The following is a 24,427-nucleotide window of genomic DNA, read 5'->3' on the forward strand; positions in this document are numbered from 1 at the left end:
CGATCACACAGGAAGAGGAGGAGGAGGAGGAGGAGGAGGAGGAGGAGGAGGAGGAGGAAGATTGTGTCAGTATGGAGGTGGAGCCTGGCACTCAGCATCAGCAGCAGTCTTTAAGGGATCAGTCCCAAGAAACACATGGACTTGTACGTGGCTGGGAGGAGGTGGCTGCGGACCATGTCGTCCTTAGTGACCCAGAGGACTCTGGACCGAATGCCTCAGCAAACCTACGCTGCATGGCCTCCCTGATCCTGCAAAGCCTGCGTAAGGATCCTCGTATTCGTGGTATCAAGGAGAAGGACCAATACTGGCTGGCAACCCTCCTTGATCCACGTTACAAGGGTAAGGTTGCGGTCCTTATCTTGCCATCGCAGAGGGAGAAGAGGATGAAACATCTTCGGGAGGCCTTGCAGAAAGGTCTGTGCAACGCGTTCCCAGAGACTGGGAGGTTACAAACTCCTGTTTCTGGACAACGTGTTGCTGAGGCTTCGGTCAGTCAAAGAAGGAGCGGTGGAGAAGGTGGCCGTCTGACCGATGCGTTCAGACAATTTTTTAGTCCGCAGCCCCAGGTTATGATCGGTTCCAGCAACCATCGCCAGCGTCTGTTTTACATGGTGCAGGAATACCTAGGGGCAAGATCAGACTTGGACACCTTTCCCACCGAAAATCCTCTGGGTTACTGGGTCTTGAGGATGGATCACTGGCCAGAGCTTGCACAGTATGCAATTGAGCTACTGGCCTGTCCTGCATCCAGCGTTCTTTCAGAACGCACATTCAGTGCTGCTGGAGGCGTGGTAACCGCACCGTCTGTCCACTGACTCGGTCGATCGACTGACCTTCATAAAAATGAATCAGTCTTGGATCACCACCAGCTATCAAGCACCTGATGCTGATGTAACCGAATAATTTTTTTTGAAATCTCAGATCCCTTCAAAGACTGCCTATGCTGATGCTGAGTGACTATCCCTGAGTAATTATCCTCTTCCTCCTCAATCATCACGCTGATAGCTTGTAAGAACATTTTTGGTTCTGGGCGCCACCACCAGTGCCTAAGGCCCAATTTTTCTGCCCCTGTTTAACAGGGGCGTGTAATTACAATTTTTGATGCAATACTTTGCAGCAGGGCTCGTTCCTGCGTTTCAACTAGAGTTTCTGTGAGGGGTTGCAGTGTTGTGGCACCAGCACCAGTGCTTAAGGCCCAATTTTTCTGCCCCTGTTTAACAGGGGCGTGTAATTACAATTTTTGATGCAATACTTTGCAGCAGGGCTCGTTCCTGCGTTCCAACTAGAATGTCTGTGAGGGGTTGCAGTGTTGTGGCACCAGCACCAGTGACTAAGGCCCAATTTTTCTGCCCCTGTTTAACAGGGGCGTGTAATTACAATTTTTGATGCAATACTTTGCAGCAGGGCTCGTTCCTGCGTTCCAACTAGAGTGTCTGTGAGGGGTTGCAGTGTTGTGGCACCAGCACCAGTGCTTAAGGCCCAATTTTTCTGCCCCTGTTTAACAGGGGCGTGTAATTACAATTTTTGATGCAATACTTTGCAGCAGGGCTCGTTCCTGCATTCCAACTAGAATGTCTGTGAGGGGTTGCAGTGTTGTGGCACCAGCACCAGTGACTAAGGCCCAATTTTTCTGCCCCTGTTTAACAGGGGCATGTAATTACAATTTTTGATGCAATACTTTGCAGCAGGGCTCGTTCCTGCGTTCCAACTAGAGTGTCTGTGAGGGGTTGCAGTGTTGTGGCACCAGCATCAGTGCCTAAGGTCCAATTTTTCTGCCCCTGTTTAACAGGGGCGTGTAATTACAATTTTTGATGCAATACTTTGCAGCAGGGCTCGTTCCTGCGTTCCAACTAGAGTGTCTGTGAGGGGTTGCAGTGTTGTGGCACCAGCACCACCACCACCACCACCACCAAAGGCCCAATTTTTCTGCCCCTGTTCAACGGGGGCATGTAATTACAATTCTTGATCTAATATTTCACAGCAGGGCCCTGTGAAGGCTTAAAGTGTTGTGGCCACAACAACACCTAAGGCCCAAATTTCTGCTGAGTATATAGGGCAGGCCCCTACTTTCAAACATCTAACTTACAAACGACTCCTTCTTGCAAACGGAAGGAGACAACAGGAAGTGAGATTAAATCTACCCCTAGGAAGGGAAATTCTCTCCTGTAAGAGTTAATATGGGAAAAACATTTCTCCTTTCCACTGATGCTTTCCAATCCTTGTTCCACACAAAACCCCAAATTCTCCAAAAGCATTTGTCATTGGGACAAAAAGTGAGGTGAAATCTTCTAAAGAGGAGGAAAGACAGCAAAACAAATGTCACAGGGGCGATACCCCTTCCCTATGTTTTCCAAAAAGCTTAAAAAAGATTTTTTTGGCTGGAGCTAAACACATTAAAAATGTACCCATTCAAAATGACAAACAGATTCTACTTAACAACAAACCTACAGTCCCTGTCTTGTTTGCACCGCCTGTATACTGCTGTTCAGAGTATATAGGGCCTGGTGGCCCCACACCTTTCCTTATTTTAATTTGGGTGCGGGGTTCCCCTTAATATCCATACAAGACCCAAAGGGCCTGGTAATGGACTGGGGGGTACCCATGGTGTTTGTCTCACTGATTTTCATCCATATTGCCAGGACCGGACATTACATTAAACCCGCAAGCAGTTTTAAATGAGATTTTTTCCTTTAAAAATGACATTTGGTGCAGGAACTGTTCTAAACACGGGAAACACACGTCACTTTACAGGCATACTATAGACACCCCCCAGGTACGATATTTAAAGGAATATTTCACTGTTTTTTTTTACTTTAAGCATCATTAAAATCACTGCTCCCGAAAAAACGGCCGTTTTTAAAAGTTGTTTTTTGCATTGATACATGTCCCCTGGGGTAGGACCCGGGTCCCCAAACCCTTTTTAGGACAATACCATGCAAATTGGCCTTTAAAATGAGCACTTTTGATTTCGAACGTTCGAGTCCCATAGACGTCAATGGGGTTCTAACGTTCGTGCGAACTTTCGGTCCGTTCGCAGGTTCTCGTGCGAACCGAACCGGGGGGTGTTCAGCTCATCCCTAACTACAGCCCACTTGAGAGCCAGAAACTCCAGCTTGTGTACAGGATAGTTCCTTTTGGACTGGGTCAAGCTTTGACTCACATATGCTATGGTCCTGAGCCCATCTTCTTGCTCTTGTTACAGAACTCCACCCAGCCCTTCTCGGCTAGCATCTACATGAAGTAGAGTGGGTCATAGGGCTTGGCCGGGTCTGCATAGATCAGTACTGATGCTTCTCTGAGGCTTCTCCCGAGATGTTGAAAAACCTTTTCACATCGAGGGGTCTGTTGCTCCTGTAAAGGCTCCCTCGGCTTCCGAGCTCCTTGTCTCAACTGACTCAACTTTTGAACTTCATCCTCCACCTCAGTCTGAAGCAACTCATTAAGTGGCCGGGCAATCCTAGCAACGTTTGCCAAGAGCCTCCAGTAATAGGAGCAGAACCCAAGGGAAGATTGCAGCTCTGTCACAGTCCTTGGCCAGGGCCAAGTAGTGACCGCCTCCAGCTTCTTCAGGTCAGTGGCTGTTAGGATTGAGTTCACCTGCTGGTGGCACTATGCTGCTCTGGGCTGTTTGCTGCAGCTTCAGTGTCCACCAGCAGGTGTCTTCCAAGAGCCAGCAGGCTGTATTAATCATCCACAGCTGGGTTCAGCCATTAGGTGGCTATTTAAGGCTGTTCCTCTGCTTCCCCATCACGTCACTATTCTGTTTTACTCCTTGTTGCCAGAGTTCCTGATTCATAGCCTGATCCAGCCTGCACCCCTCTGCCTTGCTCCAGCTCCTTGCTTAGCACCCAGTTTGTCCTCTGCTACCTGGTATCCCAGCATCCCCTGTACCCTTGTCAGTACCTTGTATATAGTTGTACTTAGTCAGTAGTTTAGTTCTTTAGTGATTTTGTCAGTGGGGTTTGGTTCTGTTTGCTGGGCTTTTTTATGTTCACTGTGTTTGCTTATTGCTGTGTTCACTGTTATTAAAACTCACTTTTAAGGATATATTTTCTTGTTTTTTTGCTCACAGTTTCTATGTGTAGCTACATGTCTGGTCTCCTTCCTGCAGAAACCTGACAGTGGCAGTGTCCTTCACAGAAATGACATGTCTCATGTAGGTGACAGAAGTTTATTACAACTGGCACTTTTCTAATGACAACTTCAGCCCCTCTTCATGAAGGCTCTCAAAGACTTTCTCAAGCCTTGCCTAGTGCTCTTCTAGGGTCCTTCCGAAGACAATAATGTTGTCCAAGTACACCAGAACCTCAATTAAGTTCATATCACCGACCGTATGCTCGATCAGTCACTAGAACATGGCTGGGGCTCCTGACAATCCCTGTAGCATACTGCTGAACTTGTAGAACCGCCATGGGAAAATAAATGCCATCTTCTCCCTATCATTGGGGTGAATAGGGATCTGGTAATATCTGCTCTTCAGGTCCAGCACACTAAACCACCTTGCCTCAGACAGACACTGAAGGGCATCTTCAATATGATGGGTAGTGTATTGATCAGGAATGGTCCTTCTGTTCAAAGTTTAGTAGTCAATGCACATTCGCAGCATCCCATTCTTCTTCCTCACCACCACGATAGGACCAGCATAAGGGCTTCTGAACTCCTGGATGATTCCTGACTTCTTCAGCTCAGCCAGCTGCTCCCTGAGGTCTTCCAGATCATTGAGTGGCACCCGCCTGGCTGTTTCTAAGAATTGGTTACAGGAGGATAAATCAATCGGGTGCTTAGTACTCTTGGCACAACCCACATCAAAGTCCTTCCTGGAGAACATCTTTTACCACCTAGATAGCTGATTTCAGACTCTTCCCTGCCACTCAGAAGGTAAAATTTCTGAGGAAGAAAGGAACTCTTCTCTCAGTTTTCCATTGTCTTCCCCCTAGCCATCTCAGCCGGGGTCACTGGGATAGCTGAACTCACTTTCCCCAATCAGCATATGGGCCCCTAGCGTAACTGGGCTATCCATGACATTCTGGAGACTGACTGGAACCCTCTCTCTATTCCAGGACAAGGCTTTGGTGGGTACTACCTCTGGAACCAATTCCACCCATGCTTCATTTGGTCATGCGTCCATCTCTAGAACAATAAATCCTGGCTGATCCCAAGTCAACTTGATGGTAGCCCTCACAGAAACTATCTCACCTGGCTGCAACACCTTTTCCTTGGCTCCCAGCCTCCATAGTTTTCCTACACCTTCCACTGGGGCTCTCTGTTCTTGAACCACTCGTTTAAAGGCTTGATGTAATTGGGGGTGTATTCTTCTAAACCCACAATCTTCCTCCCCTGCCAGTGGGATTGGTAGCCTCCTCACCAAGTCAGTGTTGGTCCCAATGAGCATAGAATTTCATTCTGTCCCCGGGGTCGAGGGCACATGACAGCCAATGTGTTTAATGATTTAGGATTCCCGGCCACAGATGGCCCAAGGGTGATATTGATTTGGATGTAGCCACCATAAGGGAGGTTCTCAGCCCCAATTTCCCAGATTTCCAGCTTCCAGCTTGTACAGGGGAATATGCTTTAAGTATTTGTGGTAGAAGTCCTTGTATAGCAACATCACTTGGGCTCTGGTGTCCAGTAATTCTTTGGTATAGACATCTTCCACTTGCACTGACTGACACAATGGGGGAAGGGCTTATCAGTCTTTCTGCTAGGTCAACTTGTTTTTTAGAATAGCCTAGATTCCGTCTTTCTCTCACTAACCGCTGAGAAGACCTAACAGTAGCCTTGGGAGGTGGGGAAGCATTAACTCTCTGTGCCCATTTTCCCAATTTAGATGGCTTGCTGTCCAGCTTGGGTGGGATTGCAACTTCACACCTCAAGGCCCTTTTCCTGCACCTCAATCTGGTCCTCCCATCCTTTCCACTTTTGGAGCTCATGACTTTGTTGGAGTTCTCTTGGCTCTTTCACTAAGACTATTGACTCTCCATAAAATACACAGACAGCAAATGTTAACACGTTTCAGCCTTGCAGGCCTTGTTCACTACAAATGCCATATACAAAAATGCTACAATATATAGTGTATAAACCTCTCATGGCAGCACATGTCATGAATGTTTTGTTCTTTTTCACCTTATCCTGAGCCTGACTGACTTGCGCAAGTAACTCAACTGGGGCTGCCTCACTAACATACTTGACAATGGGAGAGCTGATGTATTCCTCTGCCTCTGTCTCCTCATAGCTGTCTTCCACATGAGTACTCTTTTTAACCCGAGTCATCTGGGTGGGCACCTTCTCTGCCTTGGGATTAGATCTCGGTAGTTCCCTAGATCCCGGATTCTTTTCATCTAACAAAGCCTCCTCTTCCCCCACTTCCTTCACTAGCTCAGGGTAGGTAGGGGCCACTTGCGTCCACTTAAGTAGCAGTCTTAACACAATCAGACGGTTGGACCTAGCATCCTGAAAAATTCAATCTAAATGGACTTTGTCAGCATCAAAGGGATCAATCCCCTTCTTTAGAATGATCTGATGCAGGATCTGGTCCACTTGGGCAACGTAATCGAAAATTCTGATAGGCGTGTTTAAACTTGTACATCAGGTCTGAGAGATTCTCCACTCTGCCATATACAGCACACAGTGCTTCAATGTAGTCCATTGCTATATACTCTGGTTTTCCCCTTCGCAGACAATGGATTAGGTCCGCTGCTGGGCTTCTAAGACTTTCACTTATCTTCTGTCTTTTTCCTGCCTCTGGAACACTCCACTCTTCCACTGCCTGTATGGCCTGGTCCATTAACATTTCAAATTCTTCCTCTCAACCAAGGGTTGGAATCTGCCCTGAGTAGGGATGAGCTTCATGTTCGAGTCGAACCCATGTTCGACTCGAACATCGGCTGTTCGGTCGTACGCCGAATTGCGAACGATATGGGCCATTCGCGCCAAATTCGTGTGGCGCGTCACGGCCCAAAATTCACTGCGGCATCGCAGTGCATTGCTTGCTGATGATTGGCCAAGCATGCACTATGACCCGCATGCTAGGCCAATCACAGCGCCGCCTGAACAGAGAGCCGTAATTGGCCAAAGCCAAGGAGGCTTTGGCCAATTATGGCTCAGGGGATTTAGTACACGCCACACACTATATAAGCCCACCTGCACAGCGGCCCTGTGCAGTGTGTTCCGGTGTGCTGAGAGATAGAGAGAGAGAGAGACAGTGTCATTTCATTTGAGTTAGCTAGATTAGGCAAAACAGTCAGTCAGTTAGCTGCACTTAAAGTGTATTGTGTATATATACATCCCAGGTGTTGCATATATATATATACACTGTATTCAGTTTAGCTAAATCCGTTCCTGTTATCTTCTAGACTATTTACATTTAGTGCAGTGCGTCCTGCTCACAGTGTTCAGCTAGATCCATTCCTGTTATCTTCCTACTGACAGGCAGGCTTGTCTTGTTACAGTATATAAAGCTACCTGAAGAAAATTACTGGTGTTCTTTTGCTCCTTTTAGTACCACGGTCAGGCAGCTAGACTATTTACATTTAGTGCAGTGCGTCCTGCTCACAGTGTTCAGCTAGATCCGTTCCTGTTATCTTCTAGACTATTTACATTTAGTGCAGTGCGTCCTGCTCACAGTGTTCAGCTAGATCCGTTCCTGTTATCTTCCTACTGACAGGCAGGCTTGTCTTGTTACAGTATATAAAGCTACCTGAAGAAAATTACTGGTGTTCTTTTGATACTATTAGTACCACGGTCAGGCAGCTAGACTATTTACATTTAGTGCAGTGCGTCCTGCTCACAGTGTTCAGCTAAAGCTACCTGTAGAAGGTTGGTGGTGTTCTCATACTACAGGCAGGCAGTTGATTTTCCTAGCTGCAGTATCAGTACATATATATATATATATATATATATATATATATATATATCCCAGCTTAGTGCAGCTACAGGCCATTAGTATGGAAGGCCAAGAAGGAGAGGCAGACAGTCACAAGCCAATAAGAAAGGGCAAGCAGGCTCTGTGTCTAGTGCTGGTCGTGGAGACGGTGCATCCTCATCAGCACGTGGCCATGGGACACGCTTGGCCTTTTTTTCGGCAGCTGGCCGTGTTGAGCCGCAACATGCGGAAGACTTGGTCGAGTGGATGACCAAGCCGTCCTCATCCTCCTCATCCTCTCTCACCCATGCCCAGGGTGCTTTGTCTGGCAAAGCAGCGGCCTCTTCCCTCGGCTCAATGTCATCAGTGACTCCTTCCCTAGCTCCACCATGTCCTCCTGAGGAGTCCCTCGAACTGTTTGACCACAGTGTTGGGTACATGCTCCAGGAGGATGCCCAGCGTTTGGAAGGCTCTGATGATGATACTGAGCTCGATGAAGGCAGTAACATGAGCACGGACAGAGGGGGTGCCCAAGAAGGACAGCAATCTGGCAGTCATGCTCCCTCTGCTGCAGCATACTGCCAGGTTTGTTCCAGTGATGAGGAGGGAGGGGATGATGAGGTCACTGACTCAACGTGGGTGCCTGATAGGAGAGAGGAGGAGGAGGAGGAGGTGGCACATCACCAACGAGGCAGGATGCCCTCCAGGGGCCAGCCTAAGGGCAGCACATTGACTGCATCACACCCCAAAGCTCCACATGTGCAGGGCGCTGCAGTCTCTGCGCGTTATTCAAAAAGTTCTTTGGTGTGGGCCTTTTTTGAGACGAGTGCATCAGATTGCACTGCTGCTATTTGCAACATATGTCTCAAGCGTATCTCACGTGGCCAAAACATCTCTCCGCTTGGGTACCACATGCTTGACCAGACATATGTTGACCTGCCATGCAGTTCATTGGCAAGCTTATCTAAAAGACCCACACCAAAGAACAAAGAGGACCTCTCCTTGCTCCTCATCAGCTGAGATTTCCAACTCCACTAGACCTTCAGTCCTCTCTGAGACCTGCACTGAGAGGAATGAAAGTGTAGAATTAGGTGTGTCACAGCCAAGTACTTGTGGGCAATCTGATTTAGGTACACCAACGTCAGATTGTACCAGGCAAATTTCCCTGCCCCAGCTGCTGCACCACCAAAAGAAGTTTGCTCCCAGCCATCCACATGCCCAGCGGTTGAATGCTAGCTTGGCAAAATTGCTAGCACTTCAACTGCTGCCTTTTCAGTTGGTAGACTCTGCCCCCTTCCGTGAGTTTGTGGAATGTGCGGTTCCTCAGTGGCAGGTACCCAAACGCCACTTTTTCTCACGGAAGGTGATTCCGGCTCTCTACCGGCATGTGGAAGGCAATGTCCATGCCTCGCTGGACAGGGCGGTCAGCGGTAAGGTGCATATTACCGCTGACTCATGGTCCAGCAGGCATGGACAGGGACGTTACCTAAGTTTCACGGCGCATTGGGTGACTCTGCTGGCAGCTGGGAAGGATGCAGGACAAGGTGCAGTAGTGTTGGAGGTTGTTCCGCCACCACGCCTCCAAAATGCTAATGATTGTGACACACCTCTCTCCTCCACCCCCTCCTCTTCTTCTTCCTCCATGGCCTCTTCCTCGGAACCAGCGGTGCTCCGTAGTCGTTCAAGGGGCTACGCAAGTACGCAGGCCAAAAGATGCCATGCGGTGCTTGAGCTGGTGTGCTTGGGGGACAGGAGCCACACTGGGGCAGAGGTTCTGTCAGCTCTGCAGGGGCAGGTTCAGAGGTGGTTGACGCCACGCCAACTTAAGGCAGGAATGGTGGTTTGCGACAATGGCACCAACCTCCTCTCTGCCCTCCGACAGGGACAAATGACCCATGTGCCCTGTTTGGCTCACGTCCTTAACTTGGTGGTGCAGCGGTTCTTGGGCAGGTACCCGGGCTTACAGGATGTCCTGAGGCAGGCCAGGAAAGTCTGTGTGCATTTCCGCCGGTCATATAATGCCAGTGCTCGGCTGACGGACCTCCAAAAGGAGTTTAACCTGCCCAAGAACCGCCTAATCTGTGACATGCCCACCAGGTGGAACTCAACGTTGGCCATGCTGCAGCGGCTGCACACGCAGCAGAGGGCCATCAATGAGTACCTGAGCGACTATGACACCAGGACAGGGTCAGGGGAGCTTGTTTTTTTTTCCCCACGCCAGTGGGCAATGATTAGGGATGCATGCACTGTCCTGTCACCATTTGAGGAGGCCACGAGGATGGTGAGCAGTGACAGTGCATGCATCAGTGACACTGTCCCCCTTGTCCACCTGTTGGAGCACACGCTGCGTGGAATAATGGACAGGGCACTTGAGGCAGAACAGAGGCAGGAAGAGGAGGACTTCCTTAGCTCTCAAGGCCCCCTTTATCCAGACAGTGTTCCTGTGTGCCCGCCGATCACACAGGAAGAGGAGGAGGAGCAGGAGGAGGAGGAGGAGGAGGAAGATTGTGTCAGTATGGGGGTGGAGCCTGGCACTCAGCATCAGCAGCAGTCTTTAAGGGATCAGTCCCAAGAAACACATGGACTTGTACATGGCTGGGAGGAGGTGGCTGCGGACCATGTCGTCCTTAGTGACCCAGAGGACTCCGGACCGAATGCCTCAGCAAACCTACGCTGCATGGCCTCCCTGATCCTGCAAAGCCTGCGTAAGGATCCTAGTATTCGTGGTATCAAGGAGAAGGACCAATACTGGCTGGCAACCCTCCTTGATCCACGTTACAAGGGTAAGGTTGCAGACCTTATCTTGCCATCGCAGAGGGAGCAGAGGATGAAACATCTTCGGGAGGCCTTGCAGAAAGGTCTGTGCAATGCGTTCCCAGAGACTGGGAGGTTACAAACTCCTGTTTCTGGACAACGTGTTGCTGAGGCTTCGGTCAGTCAAAGAAGGAGCGGTGGAGAAGGTGGCCGTCTGACCGATGCGTTCAGACAATTTTTTGGTCCGCAGCCCCAAGGTATGATCAGTTCCAGCAACCATCGCCAGCGTCTGTTTTACATGGTGCAGGAATACCTAGGGGCAAGATCAGACTTGGACACCTTTCCCACCGAAAATCCTCTGGGTTACTGGGTCTTGAGGATGGATCACTGGCCAGAGCTTGCACAGTATGCAATTGAGCTACTGGCCTGTCCTGCATCCAGCGTTCTTTCGGAACGCACATTCAGTGCTGCTGGAGGCTTTGTAACCGATCACAGGGTGCGTCTGTCCACCGACTCGGTCGATCGACTGACCTTCATAAAAATGAATCAGTCTTGGATCACCACCAGCTACCAAGCACCTGATGCTGATGTAACCGAATAATTTTTTTTGAAATCTCAGATCCCTTCAAAGACTGCCTATGCTGATGCTGAGTGACTATCCCTGAGTAATTATCCTCTTCCTCCTCAATCATCACGCTGATAGCTTGTAAGAACATTTTTGGTTCTGGGCGCCACCACTAGTGCCTAAGGCACAATTTTTCAGCCCCTGTTTAACAGGGGCGTGTAATTACAATTTTTGATGCAATACTTTGCAGCAGGGCTCATTCCTGCGTTCCAGCTAGAGTGTCTGTGAGGGGTTGCAGTGTTGTGGCACCAGCACCAGTGCCTAAGGCCTAATTTTTCAGCTCCTGTTCAACAGGGGCATGTAATTACAATTCTTGATCTAATATTTCACAGCAGGGCCCTGTGAGGGCTTACAGTGTTGTGGCCACAGCAACACCTAAGGCCCAAATTTCTGCTGAGTATATAGGGCAGGACCCTACTTTCAAACATCTAACTTACAAACGACTCCTACTTGCAAACGGAAGGAGACAACAGGAAGTGAGATGAAATCTACCCCTAGGAAGGGAAATTCTCTCCTGTAAGAGTTAATATAGGAAAAACATTTCTCCTTTCCACTGATGCTTTCCAATCCTTGTTCCACAAAAAAACCCAAATTTTCAAAAAACATTTTTCATTGGGACAAAAAGTGAGGTGAAATCTTCTGAAGAGGAGGAAAGACAGCAAAACAAATGTCACAGGGGCTATAACCCTTCCCTATGTTTTCCAAAAAGCTTAAAAAAGATTTTTTGGCTGGAGCTAAACACGTTAAAAATGTACCCGTTCAAAATTACAAAGAGATGCTACTTAACAACAAACCTACAATCCCTGTCTTGTTTGCACCGCCTGTATACTGCTGTTTAGAGTATATAGGGCCTGGTGGCCCCACACCTTTCCTTATTTTAATTTGGGTGCGGGGTTCCCCTTAATATCCATACAAGACCCAAAGGGCCTGGTAATGGACTGGGGGGTACCCATGCCGTTTGTCTCACTGATTTTCATCCATATTGCCATGACCCGACATGACATTAAACCCGCAAGCAGTTTTATATGAGATTTTTTCCTTTAAAAATGACATTTGGTGCAGGGACTGTTCTAAACACGGGAAACACGCGCCACTTTACAGGCATACTATAGGCACCCCCAGGTACGATATTTAAAGGAATATTTCACTTTTTTTTTTTTTACTTTAAGCATCATTAAAATCACTGCTCCCGAAAAAACGGCCGTTTTTAAAAGTTTTTTTTGCATTGATACATGTCCCCTGGGGTAGGACCCGGGTCCCCAAACCCTTTTTAGGACAATACCATGCAAATTAGCCTTTAAAATGAGCACTTTTGATTTCGAACGTTCGAGTCCTATAGACGTCAATGGGGTTCTAACGTTCGTGCGAACTTTCGGTCCGTTCGCAGGTTCTGGTGCGAACCGAACCGGGGGGTGTTCGGCTCATCCCTAGCCCTGAGAAGAACTGAAGCTTTCAGTATCCCTGATGGACTGAGACTGTACTATTCTTCACCAGGCCCTCTACCAACTTGCTCATGTCAGTGTAGAAGTAAGCAGACGGGAAGCTGGCTGCAGGTACATCAGCCCCCTTTAACACTGGTCTTATTGACCCAAACTTCAAGTGATCCTCTTCCAGATCCCTATCCGGTAGTGACAGTATTACTTGAATCTATAGCCCTTCCACCAAATGCACGACATCCTTCTGGAAACAAGTTGATCAAGCCACTGCCCTCTCCACCAGCTGCCACCCTTACTCTCGGGCCACTCGACTCCAGGTATCTCTACTACTGTACACATCTCCAACCATCTGCCTTGCTTTTGATCCCAAGCGCCTACTGAGGTGGAGTCCATCTTTTCTTCAGCTTATGGCCTGTCACACAGCTTGCTAGGGCAAACCATGAGGGGCATCCTAGACAAACCCCCAAATGTATTGCACCTCTGTGAGGGCCGGTAGGAGATGACTGACCCCAAAGTTTTTCCTGACCCTGCAAGCCTCCCAACACCACTGACACCCTGGTTTCAGACATGTTTCAGAATTGTTAATGCAATCACACAGACGCCAGACTGCAATAAAGTATCCAAGAGTGTTTATGTTAAGTTTCAATAATGGCTCAGGCAAATATTACTTTTGGTATTAAACTCTTTATGTAAACTCTTTATGTAAACAGGCCTGCAATACATAAAGGGTTACAGTAAATTTAATGGAAGCAATCAATAGAGAGAGAGAGAGAGATAGAAGAAAGAGAGAGAGAGAGAGAGAGAGAGAGAGACTATGACTGCAGGTATAAAAGGAAGGAGAATTACCTTTTTTATCAGACTGCTCCCTTTGACTCCTGAAGCCACAGGCCCAATAAACCATAACACAAGTATAAAACCAACCAGAAAGGTAACACTAGGACTTTTGAGAAGAGTTCCTCTTTTAATGGGTGCAGATTGTGACAGACTCACCTGGGAGGGAGGCTTTTGGAGGGGACTGCAGGCTAGTTCTGCTGTTTTGTCCACCATCAAGGACTTTTGGTCTTGAACCCACTGGTGCACTTAAATAGGGGATTGTTTGTAAAACAGCTCCAGTAGGATCAGTTGGGAAGAGAACCATGCATCTACCGTTCGGAACATCTGATGAGCCCATTCCGTATATGGCCCTCTTCCTCAGAGGCTGTGAAATTTGAACCAATGAGCTTCGGGGGTGATTACATATCTTCCCAGCAGCTGCTCCTTGACTAGCTCAGTCTTTTTTGTCTTCTGCAGGTATGGCTTAAAAAGTATCCAGTGCACGACCAGACGGCTTGCTGCTGGGGAGTAACCATTACCTTCTCACCCTGAGCCTCTGGAACTGCTGCGGGTGTGGGGCAGAGGTCTTGAACACCAAGTCCTTTAAGTGAGGGGGGAATGGAGGAGTCCTTGTGGTGTAGATGTTCTGTGTCCAGCTTAACAAGGGCCCAGAGAGATTCCTGTATAATTGCATGCAATTTTGTAAATAGCAAGTGCAAAGTGTCTCCTTTTTGGAACTGCAAAGAAATTTGATAAAGGTGTCTGCATTCAGTGTCTCTTAGGGTATAAGGAGGGTGTGTTTGCGCCCACTTACCAATCCAGATGGCACCAGGCTAAAGGGAATAGGAGGTGGTGGATCCCAGGGCAGGCTCCTGAAGAATCTGTGCACAGATGGAGGCTCCCAACCGCACGCCTTACGGCACTGGGATTTAGTGGGATCTATGTGGAGGGCAATGAAAGTGACCCCCAGCTGTCACAGAACTGACAGAAACCTGGCAAGGATGGATGTGTTTGCACACACCCATCGGATGCTCTCCCCGCTGACTGAGCAGCAGCGCCGGCTTGTACTCCTCTGACCATCTAGGACTCTGCTTGAAGCTGAAGGTTGTGGTCTCAAGAGAGTTACCCTGCCCAAGACCAGGCTATATATCTCTTCTCCCAGCATTCTGTTCTTCCTCTCAGCCGGCTTGAACTTGTAGTCCGCACAGTGTGAATCCTGGCTCCTCTGACTACATGTCCCAAAATCCTGCACTCTCATGTGGGGTCCTTGCTTGCTCTGCCTTTAGAAAATGATGACAAGGTATTCAGGTTGAGTGCTAGAGGAAAGCAGGCTCATAGCAACTGATGTTATAAACTGATGACACGGTCAATTTAGCCAGCACCTGGCTACACCTCCATTGCTGAATTGGAGAAACGCTCCAGATAGTCCACCAAATGCATAGCATAACATCTAGAGATAATGCCATTGGTGGAATTGGATTGTTGATGATTGCATCATATTAAAAATAGGGGTTTGGGACAACATAGCTAAAGACGATTGAGCCCTAATTGGGTGCTGTAATTGGAGAAAATAAAAGTGCACTGTGGATGGGATGTCTGTCACGCTTACCAAAAATGCAGGTGGTCAGACATTATGGCTACTGTGTGCTTCACCTATTGCAGCCCCTTTTCCCATAATGCAAGCAGGCCTACCAGTACTCGGTTGCCCCCAGGTCTTATACACAATGCTATAGTGCCTGGACACCACACCAGGGGAGGTGCAAACTGAGCATAGCAAACAGGTACTTGTGGATGGCAGACAGGCAGAGTAATTATTAAAAATACTCAAGCGCTGGTATGGCAATAATGCTATATGTTGCGTTTGAAAAGCTGCAGCCAAAATAGTGATCACTCACTCTAAATTGTGCTAAATTATATGAAAATATGGTGCGCTAATCTCCTATAGATTAATATACAATCATGCTATACATCACGATAGTCAAGATCAAGTACATCACATAGGTTGGACTTGATGGACTTTTGTCTTTTTTCAACCTCACCTACTATGTAACTATGTAAAAAAAGATAATGCCTCTTAAATTCCAAACCACTGATAAAAGTGCCAAGTGCTGTAAAATAATCAATGTATAAATGTGCTAAAATAATGCATAAATTGCCATTTAACCACAAACATGTGTGTATATAAATAAATATAAAAATGTGAGTTGATCGCATACAAACAATGAATCCTTCTAATATATTGGTATTCCATTAGAAGGATTCATTGTTTGTATGCGATCAACTCACATTTTTATATTTATTTATATACACACGTTTGTGGTTAAATGGCAATTTATTCACTATTTTAGCACTTTTATACATTGATTATTTTACAGCACTTGGCACTTTTATCAGTGGTTTGGAATTTAAGACAGGCAGAGTGGTTCTATGACAGTTCAGGTAAAAGGCAGGCAGAGAACAGCGAATAGTTTGATATCCGATTAGAGGTCATACACAGGGAAATCCAAACTAGCAAAGCAGGGCAGACAGATGAGGAGCTTAATCAGGAATTACACACATTATCACTTTCTATCACAAGCATGAGACTGAACGTCTGGCTGGCTTAAATCAGGTTTGGTCTCCACCCAGAGACTGACCACATTAATCACCTTGCAGGTGGACAGACAGACAAGGAGAAAGCCATAGCCAAAACCAGGATGCTGGAATGAGAAGCAGGAGTGCTAGATGCTCCTGACAATGCCAAGTGAGATCGTAGCTGCTCAACCAGTTACCAACTGGCCCATAGCCGAATGATGGCTGCAGGGTGGTTGGAAAACTCTGGGAGGGCGTACAGTGACATCCTCCCAGAATCCCACTCTTGCGCGTGACCGCCGGGTCCAGAGGCCATTTACCAAGTGATCACGACATCAAATGGACGATCACTTGTAAACAAACCGGCTTCATGTCATGATGCTGGTTCCTCTCTCCCCTCTGTGTACCGATCGGTACAGTGTGGGAGGAGAGGGGGAGAGATCGGTGGCAGCAGCGCTGTGGGCTGGATCTGTAGTACCCACAGCGCTGCTCTGTGACAATTGCAGTCACATCCAGAGCCAGACATCCATCCATCCTCAGCCATCCCTCCATGCTCAGCAATACTCTGCAATACCCCGCAATACCCAGCCATACTCTGCAATACCCAGTGATACCCGGTCAGGCTCAGCCATATTCGGCCAGGCTCAGCCATGCTCGGCCTCTGTATGTGGCCAGGCTGTGAAAGTCTCACACGTGGTATCCATGTACTCAGGAGGAGTAGGAGAATCTATTTTGGGGTGTCATTTTTGGTATGTGCATGATATGTGTTAGAAATATTGTATAAATGGACAACTCTGTGTTAAAAAAAAAAGCAAAAAAAAAAGCGCGTTTTAACCCCTTCCCGCCCGCCATCATATGATGTCCTCGACTTTGTGCGGGGATATCTGAATGATGGGTGCAGCTACAGGCATCATTCAGATATCAGCTTTTTCAGCCGGCGATTCCCTACACCATAAGAATGATCATAGCGGCTGTTCCGCTGCTTGATCGTTCTTACGGGAGGCGAGAGGGGACGTCCCCCCTCCCGCTGCCCTCAGGTGCTTCTACCAACTCACCGCTACGATCAAAGCCAGGATCGTTTTTTTTTTATTTCAGGCTTCCCAGCCTAGAGGTGAGATGTGGGGTCTTATTGACCCCATATCTCACTGTAAGGAGGACCTGTCATGCCATATTCCTATTACAAGGGATGTTTACATTCCTTGTAATAGGAATAAAAGTGATCAAAAAATTTATTTTTTGGAAAAAAGTGTCAAACTAAAATAAAGTAAAATGAACAATAAAACATTTTTTAAACATTTAAAGCGCCCCTGTCCTTGCATGCAGAAGCAAACGCATACATAAGTCCCGCCTGCATATGAAAACAGTGTTCAAACCACACATCTGAGGTATCGCTGCGATCGGTAGAGCGAGAACAATAATTTTCACCTCCTCTGTAACTCAAAACATGTAACCAGTAAAAAATGTTATAGTGTCGCCTATGGGGATTTTTAAGTAGCAAAATTTGGCGACCATTCCACGAGCGTATGCAATTTTGAAGGGTGACATGTTAGGTATCTATTTACTCGACGTAACTTCATCTTTCACATTATGCAAATACATTGGGCTAACTTTACTGTTTTGTTGTTTTTTAAAGCACAAAACTGTTATTTAAAAAAAAAAAAAGCGTTCAAAAAATTGCTGCGCAAATACTGTGCGTGATAAAAGGTTGCAACGACCGCCATTGTATTCTATAGGGTCTTTGTTTACTAATATATATATATATATATATATATATATATATATATATATATATATATATATATATATATAAATAATGTTTTGGGGTTCTATGTAATTTTCTAGCAAATAAATGATGATTTTTACATGTAGGAGAGAAATATAAGAATTGGCCTGGGTGCTCCAGAACGCCTGAAGGTGCTCTGTGCATGTTGGGCCTCTGTATGTGGCCATGCTGTGTAAAAGTCTCACACATGTGGTATCGCCATACTCGGGAGTAATAGCAGAATGTGTTTTGGGGTGTAATTTGTGGTATGCATATGCTGTGTGTGAGAAAAAACCTGCTAATATGACAATTTTGTGAAAAAAAAAAAAAGAAAGAAAAGATCTTGCTTTTCAAAGAATTGTGGGAAAAAATGAAAACTTCAAAAAACTCATCATGCATATTTCTAAATACCTTGGAATGTCTTCTTTCCAAAAAGGGGTCATTTGGGGGGGTATTTGTACTTTTCTGGCATGTTGGGGTCTCAAGAAATTAGATCAGTACTTCAGGTGTGATCAATATTCAGATATTGGCACCATAGCTTATGGACCCCAAAGATATGTAGCAGTATAAATTTTGGCCAAAATTTATGAAGAAAAATTACTAATTTGCTAAATTTTGTAACAGAAACAAAGAAAAATGCATTTTTTTTTACAGATTTTTCAATCTTTTTTCTTTTCTAGCGCAAAAAATAAACAATTCAACAGTGATTAAATACCACCAAAAGAAAGCTCTATTTGTGTGAAAAAAAGGACAAAAATGTCATATGGGTACAGTGTTGTATGCGTAATTGTCATTCAAAATGTGAGAGCACTGAAAGCTGAAAATTGATCTGGTTAGGAAGGGGGTTTAAGTGTCCAGTGGCCAAGTGGTAAAAGGAGAGCAAATTACCATTTTCAAAAAAATATCTGAGGTGTGTTATGCCCAATACACTCCATTTACTAGCCTGTTGCAACTTAGCCAGTTTGGGGTATGCATGATTAGTCCATATGGGGGTATATTTTATACATCTAGAGACTTGTTGTATTTGTTTTGTCTTGACCCATATTTAATGCATTAGCCAGTAAGTTGGATATAATATATTTGGTATTAATAAAAGGTGTGCCTCCAAACCTTCAAAAAGAGATTGTGCCCCACTAAAGTGAAGTATCACTGCCAATGCGGAATCCCCAACGCCGATGTCCCCTACGGACTCCAAATGAAGACCACCCACCAGGTGCTGCAGCTGAGCCACCAAATAATACAGCCAAAGCTTTGGAAAGGCCAGGCCACCCCCATCATTAGCCCTTTGTAACTGATAAAGTCTAATCCTTTATGAGTCTATTCTTCCAGAGTAAAGAGCGGAAAATGGAATTAAAGGGGTTGTAAAGCCTCGTGGTTTTTCACCTTCATGCATTCCATGCATGAAGGTGAAAAACCTTCTGTCATGCTGCAGCCCCCCAGTGCCCCGTTTTACTCACCTGAACCTGGTCTTTTTCTCCCCAGGGACAAGCACCCCAGCTCTAGCTGGTGTCTCATGTCCTGATTGGATAGATTGATAGCAGCGCAGCTATTGGCTCCGGCTGCTGTCAATCAAATCCAATGATGTGTGCACCGAGGGCGGGGTCGAGTACTGCTTTCTGTGTCAATAGACGCAAAGCAGGACTCGGGAGCACACCTGCATGAGTGTCCCGACGGGGCACTCAAGAAGAGGAGGAGCTACTTGCACCGATGAGGAATCCCAGAAGAGCAGGATTGAGGCCACTCTGTGCAAAACCAACTTCACAGAGGAGGCAAGTATGACATGTTTGTTATTTTAAAAAAACGAGGGTTTAGTAACCATTTAACCATTCTAAAGAGTTTTAACAATATGACTATGGGAGTTTTTTGAAGAAAATAAAGTAGTTGGGACAGTATAATCTTGATCAAGTTTGCCCCACCTGCTACCAAAAGCCATAACCTGGTCCACAGATTTACCTTATCCCGGAACCTTGAGAGGAGCAGTAGAGCATGTGTATTTTTTTTACATCTGTCAATGGGCTGTTCAGTAAAGGTGCTCTGCAACCATCTGATCACTTTTACTAAAGTGAAAAGAGACACATCCCAACCTCCTTTCATCTGACAATGGTTCTGGAGCTTTTCCAGTCCTCTGTGTAGTCCAGGACTGTGGTAAAAGACCAGCATAGCTAAAACACAGAGGAGATGGATGAACGTCTATTCCTCCCAACTGTGACTAATGAAGCCAAAAGTGACAATCATTTCATCACTTCTGGTTTCAAAGCCATCAATCAGACAGAGAAGGAGGTAATCAAGCACAACCTCTGCCTGATTAGCTGCTTTTTAGGGCAGGGGAGACATTGGGGGTCTAATATTAGCTGTCACCTGACCAAAGCTATCACATAAGGGGGTTGTTAGCCCCCTTGTGTTAGCAATAAAGTTAAATAAAATAAAAAAAAAACAAAAAAATAAACAATGTAAAAAAATACATTTTAATAAAATAAAAAAATAATAAAGAATATATTATATAAAATGAAAAATTAAAAGCACTCCCTTCCTACATGTGCATATGCAAACATGTGCATACAGTGGGTTCTGCATGTGTATACTATGTAAACAGCGACTTTACCACACATGTAAGTTCTTGTCATGAATGTCAGAGTGAGGGCAATAATTCTAAGGCCATAATTCATGATTAACTCTAAACTGATAACTTGTAAGACTTTTTAAAGGGTCACCTATGAAAAACTTTAGGTACAGTAGTTTGCCACCATTTCACGGGAGTCTTGAGTTGTTTGGTATCTATTTACTTGATGCAACATCATCTTTTATAGCATAGAAAAATATTTGGAATTATATTGTTTTTGTGTGCACTAAAATTAATTTTAGAGTATTTGTCCCTGAAAATTTGCATTTGATAAATGTTTGCACAAATATCGAGTAACATAAAAATTTGTCAAATGCCCCCTTTTTATTCTACAGGGCCTCTGCTTTGACAAAATATTAAATAAGATATAAATAAAATCAGCATTTTTTTTTCCTAGAAATTTTATTTTAACATGTGTATTAAAAATGTAAAAATTGCCCCGGACAGCAGATGGTTAAGCATGGGCCAAGCTCACAATATAGAGAAACAACTCAATGTCACGGTCAGGGTTCAGGCTCAGAGACCAGTAACTATAGCAGTAGAGAGGCTCCCACCAACCAGCTGTATAAGTACACAAGGAGGTCACCCTGGTAGATGACGAGAGCTCATACAAGGTGCGAAGTCTAAGCACTAACCGGTATGGTAGAGATTGGTTTTGCTGTGTGTTAGTACCAGGTCATGGTCCTCAGAATCACCCCACCAGGAGGTGAGCAAGTCGGGGTCCCACTAGCAGATATAGCAGGTAGGGATCAAGCAGAAGGGTAGTCAGTAAAAAAGCCAAGGTTGGTAACAAGTGGTTGCAGGTTGGGATCAAGCAAAAGCGCAGTCAAGGAACAAGCCAAAGGTCAATAACATGATAATTGAGATAAGGAATGCTGCAGGTATGCAAAGGAGCAAGATATCAGCTGAAGAGAGCACAATAATCTGGCAAACAGGAAGTGCAGAGACATGGCTTAAACTGGAAGCTCATGAGGGGAGCAAAGAGTTCAAGGTTTACCAGAAAAAATATACAAGGCATGATTGTTCTAAGAGATTCAAGGGGGAGATGTCCAGCCTCTCAAAGGACTCAGCAAAAAAATCCACCGCCGGGTGCAGCAGAGGTCGTGGGTTCAGATCCCAGTCCTGACATTCAGTGAACACACAAGATACATTACACAATTTTTCTCTGTAAACTCACCTCCACAAATCTGGGTGTTAAACAGAGGAAAGTGCATCACATCAGGCGTCTCATTTCCATCTCCTTGAAAGATGTAGCAACTTTTTGTTGGAGGGTCCTCAAAACTTTCTTTGCTGATTTCCGGAAAGGGAATTTTGTGCTCCTTACAGTATTCAGCTGTTTTTTTCACAGTCTAGTAAAACAAAGAAAAAAAACATTATATTAAATTGTGCCCATTGTACTCCAATAGTGACAATGGAACAAGCCCGGGTTCAATTCATGAACAATATTACTAATCATGCTCAAAATGTAATTATTTTGGGGGGGTGTGTTATGATTGACGTACAATCATAACATATTTATATATATATATATATATATATATATATATATATATATATATATATATATATATATATATATGAAAATGGTGTAAAAGCTTGCGCTATGGTGTCATGTGAATACAATGGGTAATAAATAAATGCAATTGATAATAAATAAATTAAATTAAGTTATGGAGCTGCTATCGTGTAAGGTATAAAACCCCAAAAATAATACAAATACAAACAATTTAAACTCAGTGTTACTCCTATACATAATATTGCTAAGGTTAATTATAAAAAAAAGCAAACAGAAGCTTCTGAAGACGCCCAGTGGGAGGGGTGAAATGCATGAAGCAGGCTCTAGCTACATGAGACACAGTGACAGCTGAGGCAGTGATTTTATACCTATATGCCCTTGCTTCAATGTAAGTGCATTTGTTTGTGATTTTATAATACACCTTAGCAATATTACATTTTCTCTCTCTTCATTGGTATATTATATATTCATACCATTACAATGGAGATCTGATTACCAGAGGAACAGGAAGGAGATACCCAAGCCATAGATGTAGGATACAAATCTTGAGACTTTTGAAAGCTTACTGTTGGAAGGAGATATCCAAGCCATTGATGTAGGATAAAGACCTTGCGGTTTTAAAGCTTACTGTTGGTGAGTGGGGACCCAAGAGGGGAGCACAGAGTGGCACTGGAATTGAACACGTTTTGGCACTTTATTTACACAGATGGACTTTATTTATTTATGATTGCACTATTACGAATTATATGTACAAACATACACATACACATATACACACACACATATACATAATACATATATATATATACACACACACACGTACTATAATATATACAGTATATTTCGTGTATAAGTCTGGTGATTTTCCAGAGTCACATATAAAATATGTTTGTTTTAGGAATAAACATCTTCTTGTGTGAACATTTCTCATACAAATTCTACTGGAACAATGCTTGCACATGCTACCCTCTAATACAATGGGAAAATAGACACTATCGTTATATATTGGGCAAATGTAAAAGATTTGATGGGTCATATACACACTTTAGCTGCTACTATTGTTTTAGAGGAGTTCTGGTCAAATACTGCACTCAGGCTACAGCGATAAATGTCAATAACAGCTTAACATTTTGACATATTTGAACTAATAAAGTAATGTACTGCATGATACTATAGTGCCAGAGTTTGCATTAGAAAATGCTTCTCTCTTTCTTGATGACAAGGACTTAAAGGAGATCTGGGAAGCCACCAAGTCAGCGTTGCAAAACATAGTGGCATTGGAAACAAATTATAAGGTTCTTATGTGCTGGTACCTGGTCCCTGCCCGGATTGCCAAATTCCAACCCACTTACCCCCCCCAAATGCTTCTGAGGTTGCCCAGTTGCCCAAACGTCCTGGACGGAAATTTTCTATATTCTTTCAACATTGTTCAAAGGGCCACTGGACCCTAACCCAGCCCCAGCCCTACTTAATAAAAAGCCTCCGGAAGTAACCTGTCCAAAATTTAAACTCCTCTTACAGGTTCTTACCACAGCGAAGCAAACCATCACAAAGGCCTGGAAATTTCCACACCTTAACATCACTGAAACCAAAAATAGGGTCACCAAGGCCATGATCCATGCCAAAGTGGAAGCTACTCTATCAGACAAAATAAAAATATATATAACCACTTATGGAAGCAATGAGTAGATCACTATCTCCCTTCTGACAAACTCTACTGTCCCCATAACCCCACACCCTATGTCACTAGGGAACATTGAATGAAGACCCCTAAGCCTCTTTAATACTACACCCCCCCACTGGTACCTATCCCCACCTCCTCTGCCCCCCCTCCCCTTCTAGTTTCCCCACCCCCACCTGCCTCCTACTACCCTCTGACCCCCTTCCCCACTTCTTTTCTAGCATCTTTCTGTCTCCTTTCTTTCATTTCTACCCTCCTCCTTTTTCAGATCACACGGTCTAAGCCCAACACAGAGTACCCCAAATGGAGGAAGCTCATTCATTCAATGGAATGCATGCAACGATGGTAGCACCTCACGTAATGCAGTCACTGCTGCACTTAATCTCTACCAGCAGCCTATGCTGTCCTCCCAAAGGGTCCAGCCCAATACCCCTACCTAAACACCTTAATAGTTCTTGACAGTTGGATCCCAATGCATCCCAAATGTGTTTAATCACCATGAGGAGTTATCCCTCCCTCTCTGCTCCCCCACATGTTTGTTATAGCTTACCAGTTGGGCTTGATTACATCACCATACGTAGAGTTAACTAATGACTACTGTGCGTTATCTGTCTGTTATGTATATTTTTCTCACCAAACTACTACGGGCTGCATCCCCGCATAACTAGTGTGATATTATTCACTCTATAACTTAAGGCTGCTACCATACTTGTTTGTTATCTTCTTCTTTCTATAACAATAAAATAATTTGAACAAGAAAATGCTTCTCTCATAGAAAATGATGTAGA

General features: G+C 45.1%; 1 protein-coding gene across 1 annotated transcript in view; it reads right to left on the reverse strand.

Annotated features, from left to right (window-relative positions):
• Positions 1-24,427, reverse strand: part of LOC141123548 (cytosolic phospholipase A2 gamma-like) — a 201,096-nt gene that overhangs the window by 11,371 nt on the left and 165,298 nt on the right. Inside the window, exon 14 of the mRNA XM_073612062.1 lies at positions 21,620-21,791. Coding sequence (XP_073468163.1) covers positions 21,620-21,791 — 172 coding nt within the window. The remainder of the gene's footprint in view (positions 1-21,619; positions 21,792-24,427) is intronic.

The sequence above is a fragment of the Aquarana catesbeiana genome, linkage group LG01 (assembly GCF_042186555.1).
Source record: "Aquarana catesbeiana isolate 2022-GZ linkage group LG01, ASM4218655v1, whole genome shotgun sequence".
Lineage (NCBI taxonomy): Eukaryota > Metazoa > Chordata > Amphibia > Anura > Ranidae > Aquarana > Aquarana catesbeiana.